Source organism: Pholis gunnellus, assembly GCF_910591455.1.
Source record: "Pholis gunnellus genome assembly, chromosome: 3".
Lineage (NCBI taxonomy): Eukaryota > Metazoa > Chordata > Actinopteri > Perciformes > Pholidae > Pholis > Pholis gunnellus.
The window spans coordinates 3,848,119-3,866,508 of record NC_136529.1 but is presented as its reverse complement, the minus strand read 5'-3'; the positions used below and the strand labels follow the sequence as shown (position 1 = coordinate 3,866,508).

Below are 18,390 nucleotides of genomic sequence, written 5' to 3'. Positions count from 1 at the left end.
AATTATTCCTTATAGAGGGCATAGAACACATTTAGCTTTGTGGATCCGTTTACTGGACGCGTTGACTTTTCCTGTTCTCATTGATAATTTAGACTATAATTTTTAGATTTTCTCTGTATGGGCTTCTTTGATTTTCTTACAGCCTTTTTTAAAACCTATATATGGGTATCTTTCATTTATGGTGTACAAAAAAATCTTATTTTCTGTGTCTCTCATCTCATTATTCTGTGTTGTAATGGCTTTTTGCCATGTTATTACCTTTAAACAGCCACAGTTAGGTTTAGGCAAAACCACTTAGTAAAGACGAGAAAAAAACATCATGGTTGGGCTCAAAATAAGTGTGTGAACTATGTAAAATATAATCAATGTCACATAAGTACAAAAAACACGTCATTAACGTAACTAACGTAACTTAAAATTCACACCACACTGGGATATGAACACCGGTGTCCTGGTTGAAAGTCCTGTATTTGTTTGACCCATTTGCCTCCCCTTCCACCCACAATAAGTAGTCTTCCTCACTTTTTATACTTTGTCACTAGCTCTGAGCTCTGAGCGTGGCATATTCCGGTGTATGCGCTTACATTGCAGTCAATACAGATTTACTGATGTAAAATGACAATGGCAAAAAGCAAGGATGGCCTTTTCATTGCTTGCTAAATTACTTAACATTTTTCGTGTCATTAAATTTCCATTTTAATTTCCTTTTAATTATCCAGGTCATGTGGTTGGTTTGTTTGTTAAAAGACTTGATGAAGACCAGCAGTGGTTGAAACATGTTTTTTTATTGATGTTTAAAAAAGGCTTTTTAATATTTCCAAAATAAGATTTTGGAGTGCCTGGATTGTCAACACATTTTTGATGTCCGGTTGAAGTACACAGAGCATCTAGTCACCTGTCTCTCTCCGAAATATTTTGTTGAGTATTGACTTGTTTATTTCTTGACAATTAATGCTATCTTATAAGCCAGTTCTGTTGTGTGCGGGTAGCAGCGGAGTCCTTTGCTTTGATGCTTCAGGTCATTACACAATTCAGAGCCTCTGATCTATTTGAGAAACTGAACAGAGCAGCACATCAGCACATTACATACAATGTCAAGAAGCAAAGCATAAATATCTGCATAAATTAAACTTCCATGTGACATGCAGGGATGTGGCTACTATTCAGGACAAAAATGTCTTCTGTATCTCTTTCTTCGATTACGAGGACCTGAGCAACAGTTTATATTTTATAATCTAATGTTACACAAAGTGGGTTTTTAAATTGTCAATGGCAACATTTCTCTGTACTTGGTGTTCTTTCTGACCAAGAAAAATGAAGAAATACATGAAAGAAATAATACACATTTTAAAAGATTTTACCACCAAAAGTTATTTAGAGGAAACAGCTTTTAGAACGTTATTTAGAGTAGGGTTTTTTAGCAACAAAATACTTAAACACGTGATGATTCTCGGGCGTCATGAGGACCATCTTTTTTTCCTATGATTTCTGTGTGGATTTGTTTACTTTGATCTATAACCTTAGTCAGTGGTGGGCCGTCATGGCCAGCAAAGCCTTCTCTGCTGGCCTAAACAGAATCACTAAGTTATAGCTATTTTACAATTTAATAATTTTTCATAAATACACTACATGTATTATAATTTGTATTTTCTTATTTTCTCATTTCACAGCTCCTGTGTTCCTCAGTTGCTCTGCTTCCAGCACAGCTTGTTTTAAGGAGAGCTTTTATCCAATCAGATTTCACCTCTGTGTCTCTAGGTAAGAAGAGAGGCCTGAGGTCCTCTCGGTAGACTTTGTAGATTAAAGTAAATGGGGACGAAATTGTTGATTGTCATAGTCTTAAACCAATCAGATCTTTAGTTTGACATGTTGGGCGTATTCTTTGACGTGCCTTTGGCACCAAGGTAGCCTGCTAAGTATTAAGCATTAACATGCGCCGTGATTGGTCAGTGGGCCAGCGCGTGACTAATGTGAAATTTAAGGAAGCTGGCAGAAGTTAGCTGAAGTAGTAAGAGTTCAAATTGAAAGATATGGAAGAAATTATAACATTATAACAGCAGCCCTGACTCAGCCAGGAAAAGGATTTTTATGAACGGTGTTCCTGGCTGACAGCGTCGCACATTTTATGGCTGGGAATGTGCTTCATTTGAACTGAGCATCTTGGTGTTTGGAGCTACGCTACGCTAACCTGAGGACGCCATAGCAAGGTAGGACACTACAGTGATTTTGAAAAAACTTTTGGAGAAACCCGAGTGGATCTACAGATCAACGAACACGTTCGCAGGGAAACGGAGCTCCACACAACCGGGCCGGTTGGGGTCGGGGTCGGCAGTCAGGGCCAGCGGTTGGCAGTCGGGTTTCGCTGCAGGTTTGCTGGATTGATGTGTCATGCTTTGTTGTCATATGAATATACAGTATGTGACTGGTTCTTATGACTTTGTGGTTGTCATTGTGTTAATTACGTTGATTTGACTATGCATTGTCCGTTAATGACGCAGCGTCCCGTCATGCACGGATTCATGTATCTGCACCGTAGCTGTTCAACTGTAGTAGGATAGCACAGAAGGCCCAGGCATAAAATGCACGGCCCGCCACTGACCTTAGTATGTCTGAATTCCTGGCTACGGCCCTAGTGACATGAAAAGCGTACTTTTACTTGTAATTTCCTCGGTTGTATTGTGTTGTAATTATAAACTGGGCTTTCTTGTTTCGCTTCTGGAGCAAATAGAGGCTGATGAACTTTCTCAAGGATGAAACAGCTGTGGTTGGATGAGGGGTTCACCCTCAGAACCTCCGTTTGCAAAAAAACTATGCAACTCAATGTCAACGTACAACTTACTAAAGACAACATAGACATGTTTGTTTCTTTTCAGTTTTATTTGTAAATGCACCTTGGATAGAGCAAAGAAAAAATATATAATATATTCATATGTACTGAAACGTTAAGTTATGTACACATTTAGGATTCACACTAGAAATCTTCACAACCACTGATTTGTTTTAAGATATGGTATCAGAGTCGTCTCTCTGTGTTTCCTGGATGCCACAATGTACACTCCTGCATATTTACATACATTCATAGGATGCGATAAAACACCTGTGTTCACACAAGCATTAAAAATTCAAAAATTGAATGAAAGGAATGATGCGCAACGTTGCGTACCCCCCCCCCCCCCACCCACCCACCCACCCACCCCGCTTGTTGTTGCTTTACATGCATGAATTACACGTGGACGGCATTGTCACAACCCCTACATATTCACCGCGGGGTACACAGAGCAAACACTGTACCAGAGCAATTACAACGTGTGTTGTGGCTTCAGGAGGGATGACGTGACTTCATTTCCCAGGAGCACATCGTCCAGTTCAGCACCATAGTGTGTCCATCGATGTCACCTCAAAGTAACGGCTGGCTGAGGTCAAAGGCTGTCAGGGTGTCTCAGTAACATATAAAGCAGATTTGAGGCAGATTTTGTGTCAAGTCGTCAGCAAAATAATAGTCGAAATGATAATAGCAGACTGAGACATTCAGCTCCATGGCTATGCAGCGACTGTCGCAAGCCATATTACGAACAGTCACTTCAACACCCCATTCAAATATGGATCACTGAAAAGCCTGGTTTCCCATATGGTTTGGCTCTCCAGTAAGGATTCCTTGGTACAGTAAGGCCAAAGAAGCAACACAAATAGAAGGCCAGCAAGTGGACACACACGACTTCATCAAGCAACAAAACGAAGATCATTTAACACTGATCACAAGGCCGATTCAACAATCACTGTGCGCTTAACCCTTTTAGTTGCATTTCTGTTCCTCGTGTCACAGCAGGTTTACAAAGTCGTTGTAAAATTGTCGTCGGGCGGAAACCACGTATGTTTACACCCATTTGTTTTCAGGAAATTTTTAAAAAAGCGCCTGTTTTCAAAATAATTGCACGCTGCGTTGTCAAAGTTAGTATTGTGTCTGTATGTATGGTCAGATACTTACATGTGCAACTCTTCATATCTTACCAAAACTCAAGCTCGAATGGAGCAGCTAGGTTTATCGACCAGCGAATGTGGAAATACGTGTTTTGTCCGTCACTGATTAGAACGACCGCTCAGCCGCTGAGGTCACATTGGTAGCTAGCTACACTAGTCTCCTGAGCAAACATTTAGACCTAAAATCCCGACTTTAATATCAGAGTTAAATCTGATAAACAGGTGCGCTGCATAGTTATAACTGAGCAGCGACGTCCTGTGAAGCTCGTGGACTTCATCCGGGGGCTTTCAAAGTCGAATGTGCCCGGCGAGCGCCGGAGATCCTCCCACACCGAGTGGCCGTCTCTAACCTACCGAGTTGAATCCCCCCGACAGTCTGCTGTTGAGAGGAGTTAACGTATTTTCCATTCATTGTGAAACTTTGAGGAACACTGCCTCAGAAAAAATCGCATCGTCGCTGTTTTCTTTCGGCTCTGCTGTGAGCGACACTCTATTCAAGCACGGGGCTGGGTGGAGCTATGAGGTTTCTGCCGGCAGTTTGAGGATCAGATTGAGTTACGAAATGTATTCACAAGCCCTTTTTTAACACTTTTCATTGGTTAAATGTTTGTAAAACCCACAGAAAGATGTAACCAATAGAATTAATATATGGAAAGAAAAATGACGAAATATTGAGATAAAATGTTTCCGCCCGTCAGCGCAGAACCCCAGATTTCACAGGTCAATGAAAAACTATACTGGTTGTAGCTAATGAGGATCCCATAGAACTTCCTAAACATTGCATAAGATGAGGAATGTCCAAGACGTTGGCAGCTTTAAGGAAGATAAAAGGCAGTTGTTTTGATCCAGGTCGCGTGAACCAAAGATATCACATAATCCAGACAGGAGGAAAATAAACGTATCTTATCTTCTGTGGAGGCAGGCGATGAGGACCAAACAAACATAAGGAGTACAACACACCAAAGCACCAACAGCAATGACAACCTTCAGCTGATCACAGACAGGATGGTAACTGGTAACAATAAATTAGGACAATCGCAGACTGCTGAAACAAAAAGCGAGGCATGCTGCCACTCACATAATCAAACTGACTTGATAATGTCGCAAACATTTGCGCTAAAAAAAAATCTGTGCGTTCACACTTGCACCGTGCGCCGGTGGCCTATGTCCGTATGAGAGTGATCCCAGCATTCCAAGCATTCCCAGCGATCCCAGCATCAGTTTGCTGTGCGAACTGTCCGGCTGTTCCGTGGGAAACGGTGGACTTTGATGTGTTTTGACAGGTGGTCGCTGCGGGCGAACCTCTTCTCACAAACCGGACACTGGTAGGGCTTGACACCTGAGTGGGAGCGCCGGTGTCGAGACAGCTCGTCGGACCGGGAAAACCTGAGAGAAGAAGAGGAAGCAATGTTTGAATGTTCGGCAAAGGCAACTGGAGAAATTCAGAGATGTGGACTCACGTCACAAATCTGATGACCTCAGACATAACTTGACAAAATCGTCAATCAATAAAGGCATTATGACTTTCACTTCAGCTAAAACATGTTGGGACTTCCCTTTGACTGTAAAGCTAGTTTAGGAAATATGTTTCTGAAGAAAGTTTTTGTTATATTTGTTGAAATTGTCTTTACATCCCGAAAGCAACCAATAAATTAAATGCTCTGATCAAATAAAAAGAAATAAATCTGGGATCTGTCGCTATTGCAGGAAGCCCGTCAATCATTTCCTGCGTTCATGTGTGTATGGGGGAGTGACTTTGGAGGTTGGATACCTTTCTTTCGCCGGATTAAATGACAAAGATCACTATAAATTGTATAAATTGTACCTCATCAACATTCATGGCAAGGAAATTAATTTGACATTTGAAAATGAAACGTGTAAATGTGCTCTCAGCAAGCTGCAGTCTGAACTCAGCCAAAGAGGTAAAACAATCATCACTCTGTGACATTATCCCAATATCACGTGTAGATTGTGTGTTTTTGTAGTTTAAAAACACAGAGTGGTGAGTCTTCACTGGTGAAATAGCTGCTTTACATCAATTTGAGTTGTGACCAAGAATTATTATATTATATTACATTGAATGATTTGATTTGATTTATTTTCAAATTTGTTTGCAAATGTTTAAAGGTAGAGCAGGTTGTCCACCAGTCCGCATTTCAAAGATCCTGAACCCGATACTGAACCCCAAATTGCTCCCTGTATAGTTGTGACACATGTTACTAAAGTCCTGACGGCTCATTTAAAAGCACAGTTTCTTAGTACAGGCTGTTTTGAGCGTTTTGATACTTTCCCTGTATTTAAATAGAACCTACAGCTGCTTTATAATAAAAAGAAAGACATGGACATCTCATTTTCTACAGTATGGGACCTTTCAAACATGAAACACAAAGTTTAGTACTTGGCACTTTATCCATCACCTTCAGCCAAGACTTGCTTGTGATTTGCAAAACAATGACTTTGTCCCACCCTCTTGAGAAAGTTGTTGATAAAGATGATCACACTAAAAACCAGTTGCATAACACATCCAGAATCTGTTCATTAAGGAAACGATTCTTCTTGGCTCCTCTGAACAAACAATGCCTGACAATGATCTGACAAAAAACATTTACCCTTAGAGCAAACATCCCTTTGACATTCAACAGTGCCAAACTGAGCAAGTGCCTTCGAGCGCGTGATGCAATCAGAGACGAAAACCTTGATCTTTCCTGCCGCCCTCGCGCTGTTGTTTTCTATTTAGCTCGAGCAACTCTCTGTTTTTCACAACATGTACACAACCCAGAGCCCCACAGAGCAATTATCTGTCATGAGCACGAATGCTCCACATGTTGATGCTACAACTCATTTGCCTGTAACTCATTTAGACCAGCACATGAGGCGATGGCAGCTACGGGGGCTTCTTCCCAGGAACCTAGTTCTCTGAAACTGTCTGTTCCCCGCCAGGCTCTGCATCCCAGATGTTGCTCTGCTGACCTGACAAGATGATGAATCGATACGATCGCACCCTGTAATTAGGCCGCAACGCATGAGGAGCTACGTAGTGTAGATGCAACAATCTCAGGAGCAAAAGTAATGAAAGTAATGCTCCTGCATTAATAAGACATGATTAAAATGCAACATGCGACATCTGACAGGGTTTATTCAGGGAGACAGTGAAATACAACTATTCCACAAACACCTGCCCAAAACTTAAGAGTAAAGACATGCTGATTAAGTGTACACAGTGACTTGGGTAGATGAAGCAGTTATTTTAAAGGGGTATATCTTCCAACTAGGAGACCATTGGTCCAATGTGATCCCACGGGAACCAACAAATGTATGTATGCGCAGGACATATGTAGTTCAGCATCATCAGCACATGACAGATGTGGGATGAACTGTCAGGCACAACAGAGGCTAACGGCTTCAAACAAATGTTTCATATAATCCATGTCTCCCAGTGATGCGAAACTGATCTACAAACATGTGTTATGTTGTTTGTATCGATGGTCTTATTGTGTAAAACAGTAACACCGTCACTGCCATTCTGAAGTCTGACGTTAAGCTGACATTAGTGCACTATTTTACATATTTCACTCTTCATCCCGTGACTGGGACGGGACGGGACAGAAGTAAAAATCCACTCCTGTGTCAGTGTAGTTTCAACATCTGGTTTGGATCTGTTGCTATGCGAAATGACAAAGTATCAGAGAAACATAAAGAATTCATTACGTTTTAATCCCACTCTAAATCAGTTTGAAGAAAGCTTTCTTTCTTTTAATGGGATTTCATTTCATGTCAGCTAAAGGTGTGTTTGGTTAAATGGTTAACTAACAGATTACAAAAAAAAACCTACAATGCAGAGTGATTATAATAGAAAACAATGTTGGATTGGCACATCTGTAGAGGCAGGCAGGAATGAGAAGCAGTCTATCCTGTGCAGACCTCTTATTCTGCCCTTGAAAGAGAGGGGAGCACTGCATCCATTAAGTCTCTGTCTTATTAGTATGTGGGCACATTACTCCCCCAGGGAGTCCCCAGCTTCATTCCTCCAACAGTCACCCTGAAAGAGTTGAGCAGCACTGCCTGGGCTCCACAATACCATGTTCTCTATGAAGCAAACATATGAACCCCATGGTTATAACATCAAAATGAATTTAGAATTGGTCAGTGAATGGCTCCATGTGGCGCTGACTCTTTTTCCTATGAAAGTAGCAGCACTAGCTTCAAAAGTCAGTAAATCTATCAAGAAGTTCGCCAAGTCAGCAACACTGACAGCTCGTCCCTGCAGGCCTCCCTCCCAGGCCACTCCCCCAAAATGATCATTATGAACATAAACACATAATAATGAATGCAAACAACGACTAAGGCTATTGTTAGTATTCATAGCTGTCCTGCTAGCAGCTTGTGAAAGACTCTGGTTACGCACCATGAGTGAACGGGCCGAATGAAATAATTGGACGGGCTAATGACAGTCCTGCTTCAGCCACAGTTAACAGAGTTCTTTTTCTTTTCTTTTTTTTTGTCAGAGCATTTGATGTATTGATTTGTTGTCGGAAAGTTATGAGAATTTCAACATATATAACGAAATAGTTTTTGAAGAAGATTACAAACCCCAGCTTTAAAATCACTTCTTGAAAGAAGAGTGAATAAGTGTCTGATCACAAAATGATTCCCTCAAAAGAGACGTGGCCGTCAAATTTACATAAATCATGAATGCTTTTTGAATTTATTTGAAAACAAGTTTGTTAAGAGAAGTATGACTAAACTTAAATCATAAAAAAAAAAGATTGTGGGAATAAGGTGTCCACTTGCTGGGAATGAATAGTGTGAAAAGTTGATTCAGGAAATGAATTGATTCATGGCACACTTTTTAAATAACGTACTTTTTAATCTTTGGAGCTTGGGGGAAGGGAAGGTATCAAGTAATTCCAAGTCAAAAGTCTCAAGTCCAAGTGAAGTCACAAAGTACTGGCGTTGAAGTCCAAGTCTCTTTTGATTGTATCAAGTCGAGCCTAAAGTCATAAAATGTGTGACTGGAGTCTGACTCGAGTCCAAATCATCATGTGACTCTAGTTCACACCTCTGGTATCTGCTGTGCTCAAGGCCGGATAACCAACTGCGCAACAATGTTGAACTGCCTCGGTGCCCCAGCCCACAGCGCCACTTCCACTGCATTTCAGTTGTGATTTGTTTGTACAGGGGATCCCAATTTTTTAGACCTTAGACCTTAATTATATTAGTTTATACTGCACAAATGGTGCATATTCCAAAGTAAATCTGCCGTGCTAAATTCCTAAGCATATAACAGGGTAGCACTGGGGACATGGAGATGTTCTGGTGTCTATGTTCTCACAATACTAAGACCTAAGCCGGCCAGCAAAACATTGTACTAAGAATGTGATACTTTTAGTTAAATTGGTCTATACCTGGAAGAGACACTGTACATTTTGAATATACAACACCGCACTCACTGCATCTTTCCATCCAGCCGTTCCCTCCCTGTCCCTCCCAGACCATGTGAGGGAACCTTGACCGATCCCTCTCTTCCCTTTCATGCAGTGCGGCAGCCTGGACGTTCCTAGCCCACAGTCATGGTAACTATTCAACACTTTGTCTTTGTTCGCTCCACTTCCTCACTGCTGCTCCCTTCAAGTGATTGTGTGCAAAACTGAAACAGGCCTTTTTTCTGCCCTTCTATCAGCCTCTCTCAACTCCCCCCCTACATGCCACCATCACAACCAGCGCCTTTTCTCCTGTCTTTTCTTTAAAACAAATCTCAGTTACTTTCCGCTCCTCGTCCATTTGCTTGCTTCTTTCACAACATTCTCAACTTTTTTTTTTTTTTTCTCCTTTGGTCGGCCCCCTCATTTATCCCATCACATACAGTGGGTTACCCACACACACACACAGGTTCTCACACACACTTTCATCCAAACTACATCCTGCTCTTTGTGCATAGACAAGAGCCCTTTGTTAGTGGGAACACACAGCCTGGATTACTACTGCACAAATTTCTGCGACTGCACTCATTTGTTAGGACGCGCAGAGCATTACAACTACAGTACATGAGTGGTGGCGGGTTGCCAGCTTGGTACTAAGGTCGAATAGCCCATCACAAAGCTTTTAAGGGATATTATTGATCACTCAGTACATGAATGCAAACTGGGGTTTATCAATGAGTGGATGTTTAAAAAAGGAGGCTCCTCCATGACTAATCTCTGCAAGCTGTGGCAGCTGGAGGCCAAATTACATAACGGCACGCTGGCTTGGTTGGTTTTGACTAATGTGTTCATGCAAGTAAATGTAAGCATTCCATATGGATAGGCCAATGCACACATGTAAAGCACACGAAAAACACACACACCATGTCAGTACTTGTCACTGAGTGGCAGGTCTTAGTTCTGAGTGTGTGTGTGTGTGTGTGTGTGTGTGTGCGTGTGTGGAGCTTTTAGAGCAGTGGTCACCCAATGGTCTGGTGCCAGGTTTCATATTTCTCCTTATTCATTAAGTAATGGTTTATACTTAACACTCATTTAATTTAACTGCATAAAATGAGAATAATAATGGGATGAAATAATAAGCTGCTGATTCTGGAAGTATTTTCCCTACAGGCAACTCCCATTTCACAGTTTTCTTTTACTGTTCTGTGCATTAGTTTATAACAAATGACTCAATGCAACAACAACCATGAGCTTTAGCTGCTGTTGCTGTGGAGAAGACCATATTCCAGAATTAACCTAGAATGTGAAAATGAACTGATCAAGAATACTTAAAGCAAATAACTTTGGGCTATAGTCTTCAATGAAAACCACAATATTTAACATAAAAAGATGAGAATATCTAAATTATCTGGGGAAAGGGTAGCGCCAGATGTGTGTCTGTGTGACTCTCACAGAGGGGGCGTGTCTACAGCACCGGACTTTGAATCTCTACTCCGCTGTGATGAAGTGAGCTGTCTCAGTCTTTTCCTTTTCAAAGAGGAACTATCTTCATACTGAAGTGGGTGCGTGAGGGGATTTCCTAGCATGGCTCAAGCACTTTAAATCGATTTTGAAATCCTTTGTTTTCCACAACGGGGTGTCCCCCGTTGCTTTTCCAACAAAAACGGTCTTGTTACATTGCCAAAGGTCCAGACGATCCAATCCAGTAAAATATTTAGTCCAAAACACATTATTACGTCCATAAATACCCACAGACTGCTGTTGCATCATTTCAAATTAGCCGGCAGATATGCCTAACTATCTATGTATTTTCGAACATAACTTCAGTTCGCATGTAAACATTGATGGTCTCTGGATCTCAAAATGGCGGCTGCACTCTGACCTTTAGATTGACACCTGACTTGACCCAATAGGAGCTTCATGTCCTGTCTACAGTCTACAATAGCCAACGAGAGTCTGCATTGAAGGAAAGTGTTTGCTCCTATTCTTTCGTGTAAAGCTCGAGCCAATTGCAACCAATCGTTCTGATGACTGACGATTCATATAGCCAATAAAATTTCGAAAATAACGATACACAGCTTCAGGGGGTGGATTTAGAGCCAGAACACGGAAGTCACCTGCGTAACCGCGAGTCAGGTCCCGGTGACCGTGCCTTAAATGCATCGTTTTTATGTTGGAGTTTTGGAGAATTTAGAAAAGTGAATAATGGCAAAATAATCTATAGATAACTGTATTTAGATATAAATAAGCTTTAGATTGAATTATGAAAACACATTTTTACACAGTGTAGATATGTTACCACCATGGTTACCATGGGTCTCCAAATGTCCTTTTTTGAAAGCGCCTCGACATACCCTCAGTAAAACATGTGTAAAATATTCATTTTCTGTGGTATTGTTAACAAATTTGAACTTGGACGGTAAGGCTTCATGCTGCGGTCCCATTGTGTTTTCCATCTAATAAGTCCCAGCAATAGTCATCTGCAGCCATCTGTTTGCAAGACAATATTCAGGCGGAAATAAAAACCTTCTACTTCAGTGTGTTCAAACTTCTATTACTCAATGCCAGTAGCACTTACAGTGATTCTGATTGTTGGGGAAAAAACATCCCTGAATGATAGGCGTTTTGGGCTAATTTTACTGGAGTGGTAACAGGTTCACGCGAACACACTACTGCTTTATATCTGTTCACTGACACTCTGCATTGATATTCGGGAACTTGTTACTTGAAAAGGAACAGCAGCAGTAAAACATTATTACACACTATGATGATTAAACTCTAAAAAAAAAATACTCAATTAATCCGCGTTTCACAAGTGTGCCAAACCGTGAGGGGTGATCCGAACCGATCACGGATCGATCTGTGATCCGTTACACCATTAGTAACAACGTAACGTAACAAGGCAATGTGACGACACAACATAACAACGTAACGATGTAACAACGTAACGATGTAACAACGTCACGATGTAACGTCACGATGTAACGTCACGATGTAACGTCACGATGTCATAACGTCACAATGACGCAACGTCACAACGCACCGTAACCACGCAACGTAACAACGCAACGTAACTACGCAACAACGTAACCACGCAACATAACCACGCAACGTAACCCCGCAACGTAACAACGCAACGTAACTACGCAACAACGTAACCACGCAACGTAACCACGCAACGTAATCACGTACGGTAACAATGTAATGTTACTGAACCACTTAATGAAACAACATAACGGAACAACCTAACAGAACAACTTAACGGAAAAACTTAACAGAACAACTTAACGGAACAACCTAACGGAACAATTTAACGGAATAACAGAATGGGAGCATTAACTCAATCTTTACTTTTCGTTTGGAGCAGGACATAAAGAGTGGTCTCATAGGTGAAAATCTTGTGTTTGTTGGACCCGACCACACCTCCCACCCATAGTTGGTAGTTGCACGGCTCTGAAGAAAATGAGAGTGAAATGGTTGTCTTTGCAAAAACAGCACCAGTGGAGGGGAGTCTCACTGGCTGACCTGATGTCCTCAGGAAAACAGCCAGCTCAACTCTGGCAACTCTGGGCTCAAGTCACACACTATCACACACGCACACACTTTGAGACTGATGATATAAAAAGGCCCTTACTTTAATGAGCAGAGAAATTGCCTTGCTGATGAAGACATCCAGGTTCTCCCTCTGCCTCTCTCCATTACACACAGCAGGTTCCAAATTAGATCTGGCTGCTTCATACTTAGCGTACACAAATACACACACACACTCGCACTGCCCCAGCAACCGCACAGCTGTTGAGCCTCAACAGGAGGTGCCCATGTTGTGCTCATGTGACTGCAGCCCACATGCTTCATCCCAGATTTAGTTTGCATCCTCAAAAAAAGACACCCCAGCTATTCTTGCACAGATCTCTCACTGCCTGACAAGAAGTGTGATTTTGCAACCGTTGCTATTGCCACCGCATCACATCATTCCAATTAACACTTGGGAGACTGCATGACAGCCATTAAGATCTATTCAGCTCCAGGGCTCGGAGAAAAGAAAACATTGCTTGGCTTTTCTATTACAGATCCTTGAATAACTGTGAGCATACTGTCTGTGCAGCATGTGGCTTCCATGGTAATGAGCCCTCTTACGAATAATGACATTCATGTTGCTCTCTCATTTTTAGTTGCTCGGAGCTTTGGTAGGGTGTGTGTGTGGGGGGGAGGGATTGGCTCTCAAGATCCTCTAAGTCCCCTCATCAGTGCTACTAGATGACCCACACAGAGACAGGTCAGTTCAAGTGACAGTTAAAATCTGCAACACACTTGGTTCTATGGAGTAACATGACACCATACACAGCACATAGACATGCCCCACTGACATATAATTACTGCTGCTTCCAAAAAGGCAGTGCAAACTAATGGGAGTTAATCCCTTTTAAATGATGCAGGATCATGAATCATGCTGTTATTGTCCAGTCCTGCGAATAAACAAACCTTTCAAACAGGCTCATAAATATGAGTCTAATCTGGTAAGATAACATTTAAATAAAAAGCAGTAGGATTCAAATATGGCCATTTTAAAGGGGCAGAGACCATTCCATCTTGTGAGGTGAATGTTTGACGTCAACCAGTGGCTTGTATGTTCAAATGTAACAAGAAATACATTAATACAGTCAGTCAACACGAGTACCCACCTCCATCCACAGCCCTGCCAGTTGCATGCAAAAGGCTTTTCCCCCGTGTGCCTCCTCAGGTGGGCCTTCAGGTGGCTGCTCTTGGTGTACATCTTGGTGCAGCCAGGGAAAGTGCATTTGTGCATTTTGATAAGATCCGCCACCGGGTTCTTCTGGAACTTTTGACCTCCAACAAGAATCCCTGAGCCCTGGCCAGCTGAGCTGTCCCCAATCCCGAGCGGCTTGGCCGCAATGGGGACGGGAGCAATGCGTACAAACTTGGAGGAGACGTTGAGGCTGGTGGAGGGCAGGATGTGGGGCACCAGGGCAAAGGTCTGACCTTGGATGTTGACCAGTAGCTGTGCAATTTTGATGTCTGAGGCTGGGGCAGGCGGTGGGGGCTGGGCCACAGGGGTAATAGGCGCTACCGTGGGCTCCTGCTTGATCTGAAGAGGCTGAATCAGTTGGACAACTGGCATCCCGCTACCGTTTGTTCCACTGTCTGCTGATGAAGGTTTGTTGGCTGACACTTTCTTGGCCCCTGTGCTGGATTCATGTGTGGGGCTAACTGATGTAGTTTTGGTCTCACTGGAGGCAGCAGTGGACAGGCCAGCAGTGCTGGCGGTAGGGACAGTTTGGTCTGAATACTTGGCCTCTGGCTCTGGCTTAGGCTCAGGGGAGGCTTCCCTGTACCACTCCAAGCCAACTTCTAGACCAAGGGCCTCCTCCAGTCCCACTCCCAATCCCGCACAACCCTCTCGGAGTTCCTGCTTCATCGTTACCACCTCCATATTTTCCTCCAGGAATTCTTCGATCTCTTCCAGTGTGGGCTGGAAGCACCCTCCAAGTTGTTCCTCTGTCTCAGCATTGGCCCAGGATAGGAAGTCAAAATGTTCCTCCTTCACAGGCTGGCGTCTGGGCGGCTCATCTCTCCGTGAGTCCCAGAAGAAAGTGGATAATGGTACAGGTGCAACAGACCCTGCCAGCACACTGTTGGCACCCCCTAAAGAGGCCTGTGACAGCAGGTGATCCAGGATGCTGTCCTGGCTCTCAGCACTAGAGTTGCTGCCATAGCTGGAGCTAAGCACCTGGGAGTCGGGGCTGGAACAGGAACGAGGGCTGGACGACTCGCTCCGGTCATCCTCCGAAAACGGTGACGGCATCACCTGGTAGGAGCTCAGGTCGGTCACCATGTCAGACAGCCGGTAGACCTGCGAGGAGCCACTGTAAGGTAGAAAAGTCCCCTCGCTAAGTGGGGAGTTGTCCACCATCCCTGGACAGTGCCAATCAGTCGCCTCTTGTTGGAGTCTGTGGTTAGGATGATTTGAAAAAAAATTATTCCTTCTGCTTCTTGAAAAGTTAGGCCACACAAACCCAGGTCACCGAGGCCACACTTCCCACTCGGGGGAGATATCGAAACACCTGGTGTTTCTCTCTCAGGGTGGAAAAAGTAGGCGTCGCGGAAACACTCTTACAATCCAAGGTCTCCAGCCGGGATACAGTGTGTCTAAATAGAAATAAACAGAGAGACAGAGAGAAATGTGTTAGACGTAATCCCATGAGTGCATATACTGCTCAAATTCAAAAAGGACAGTGATTACATACTGAACATGTGTCCTCTAATGCATCTGCCTAAGCTACTTGCAGTCTGTGTATGCAAATCCTAAAATGTATTTTAGACTTGCTAGTTGATAGTTTTTTTTTTTACTGTCATAGGAGCAGCACCTGACAATATCAGTGACACAGCACAGTGGAAAAATAACGTCATGACATTACAGAAATGATACAGTCAGCCTACTACAGCACATGCTTTTATTAATCACCTATGATATCATAACAGTGTTATCGTTCAATAACCTCATCATATTTGTATTGTGGCTATTTAAGTATCAGGCTATAGATCAGTAGGCTACAGTTGCTTTCCACGTGGGTTTAACAACATGAGTATATTCATATTTTTTGTATATCCAACTTGGACTTCATAAGAAGGCCGGGGTTATTCTCCTGAAGCGTCGGTCATTCTCAGTCCCCTCCCGCCTCTATCCACCCACCCTATACAGGGGCCCCTGCATGGTCTGAGTGACCGAGAGTAAACCCGGCCAGAGGAAAAAAACAAAAAACTGTCAACATTATTATCAGAAAACACCTCACGGGGCAGGCGGGAGCAGTGTGCGTAAATCACATGCTCTGCTTGTTTACGGGACAATTAAAGGGCAGTATATCAGTCACACCGCTGCCTCTGAAGACGGAAATATTTTTTTTTTATAGTCAGTCATTAGATTTATCATTACAACGTGCAGGCTCGGTGTGTTATTGTCGCCTCCTGCGGGGCATATTTTGATTCATTTCACATGTTCCTCGAGAGGATATGACTGAGTTCTACAATCTTGCACAGCCAGGGGCCCGTGTTTGTAACGAACTCAACTAAATGTCGTATTTTTTAAGCATATCCAAGATAATAATTACAATTATAACCATTAGCACCGTCAGTTTTAGCAAGCAGCGGCATGGGTCGGAGAACTTATAGAAATCACATGCGCATCTGCGTGCAGGAAACCAAAACTCATTCAAAATGAACTGAATGTGCAATCTACTGTTAAACTGCGGCCGAGCGGAACCCGAACCCCGCAAAAATAGTCCATCAACATCGGACCGTGTGCCGTGTTTCCTTGCCCGTCCCCCCGCGGAGCATAACGCATGAGTAGACGCGCGTCTCCGCGCTCAACGTAAACATGTTTTCGTCCAGCCCGCTGCAGCATATGGCACCGAGCAGATACACGCGCACCCTGCACCCCTGACACCCACCGTTCCATAAAAAAATCCCCTTACCTTGTTCAATGAAAGGCAATATAATCCCAATGCAAAAGGCGCGGGGAGTAATGTTTTTATCCGTTGAATCCGACGCGGCAGTATATTGCCAGAGCAGCTATTGCCCTTGAGACTCGCCATGCAGCGGCAGCAGCAGCAGCAGCAGCAGCAGCGTTCAGACTGGACTGGGCGCTGACTGAGTTGTACTATATTACCGTCACATGACTACCAGTGTGCGTTACAGGGTTAGTCTACTGTAGTGAGAAATAAGAGGCTGCCGCTGAAGGCTCGTCTCCGCTCTGCAGCCTCATTGGTCGGTTGTGATGGGATGGAGGCGGGCCGTCTGGTCCGTCACTCAGAGGTTCTGCTGCGTGGAACAGCATGTGGGACGCACCGGGGAAGGAAGGCAGCTCGTTGGGAGCTGTTTTCATGACAAATAACAGTCGCGAGGGACGTGCGTTCAGTAGGTCAGATGGTCACAGGGATCCAATGTTTTTTTTGGTAAAAACACAGTTGTTTTTTTTAAACCTGAATAGTTTTTGTTAGTTTTTATGAGCTAAACATTATGAACATTAAGATGAGATTGCTTTATGCTTTTTTATGAATTCCTTTGATTGATCTGTTTGATTTAAGCAGAGCTGTGTATGGGCTTTGGGTTAAGTTTGAGTTGCATTTATTTGCACAGGTTTGCACAAAGACATATAAATATATTCCCACCATGATTAGATATTTGGTTAGACAGCACATGCTGAACATCTTGAAAAATAAAAAGTTCTGATTTGATTCTTTCACTGAAAACAAAACGAAAAAACATAAACAATCCACCACACTGTCTCCATGGAGTGCTGCAGGAATGAGTCCTAAAACCAATGGAAACATAAAGGAAGGTTCACGTCACTGAACTCACCAACCATCAAACTCTTTATTGATATTCAGGAGGGCTAACGTTAACCAGCTCTCTCCATAATCTCCCCTGTTATTTTCATGCAATGACGCTAATCCCAAATATGATATATCTGGACCTTCATAGTTGCAACATTAGAATGGTGTCACGATGGCGTAACGAGCCTTCCTTCTTTTATACATTCTACGCCTAAAACCCCCAAATGAGTCAGCATTTTGATCATTGGGTTCCCTTGTTTTTAAATGTTTTTTTTATTAGATGCCTGAAATAAAGTCTGTGGTTAAACACAAGCTGAAGAGATTTTAACGTTTTGTTCTACTATATATAGCATTTGTCAGTAAATACCGTTTAAGCTTCTTAAAAATGGCGCTCGCTAACAATTGTCTAAATGAGAGGACTAAACGTCCTCATTAGAACACTAGTCCTCCTTTAGCTTCGTGGCGGTGACGTGAAGTCATGTGACCATAGTGGAGTTCCTTTATAGCCTAATGTTAGCTTTTTACTTCTACCAATATCATTCATGCTTCAATAATCATAAAAGTGGCATTTATTTGAGAAGATTAGATCGCTGAACAAAACGTGTGAGTATCATAAACGTTTGTTTGTCACAGAGATTATT

The 18,390-nt window shown here is 42.8% G+C and overlaps 1 protein-coding gene across 1 annotated transcript; it reads right to left on the bottom strand.

The window, feature by feature from the left end:
* Positions 1-3,202: 3,202 nt before the first annotated feature.
* LOC306694296 (Krueppel-like factor 15) lies at positions 3,203-17,019 on the bottom strand. The gene is made up of 3 exons (XM_079157079.1): positions 16,889-17,019; positions 14,081-15,566; positions 3,203-5,364 (listed from the first exon to the last, which is right to left on the bottom strand). Exons 2-3 carry the CDS (start codon positions 15,328-15,330, stop codon positions 5,196-5,198), a joined length of 1,419 nt encoding a protein of 472 aa, XP_079013205.1. The 5' UTR covers positions 15,331-15,566; positions 16,889-17,019; the 3' UTR covers positions 3,203-5,195.
* Positions 17,020-18,390: the final 1,371 nt, after the last annotated feature.

What these genes read in the sequence shown, in the direction of transcription:
- LOC306694296 (XM_079157079.1), bottom strand. Translation starts at nt 15,330, where the DNA reads ATGGTGGACAACTCCCCACTTAGCGAGGGGACTTTTCTACCTTACAGT. An exon ending in TGGCAGGGCTGTGGATGGAG is followed by an intron (nt 5,365 to 14,080) that starts GTGGGTACTCGT and finishes TTCTTCTCTCAG; the next exon opens with GTTTTCCCGGTCCGACGAGC.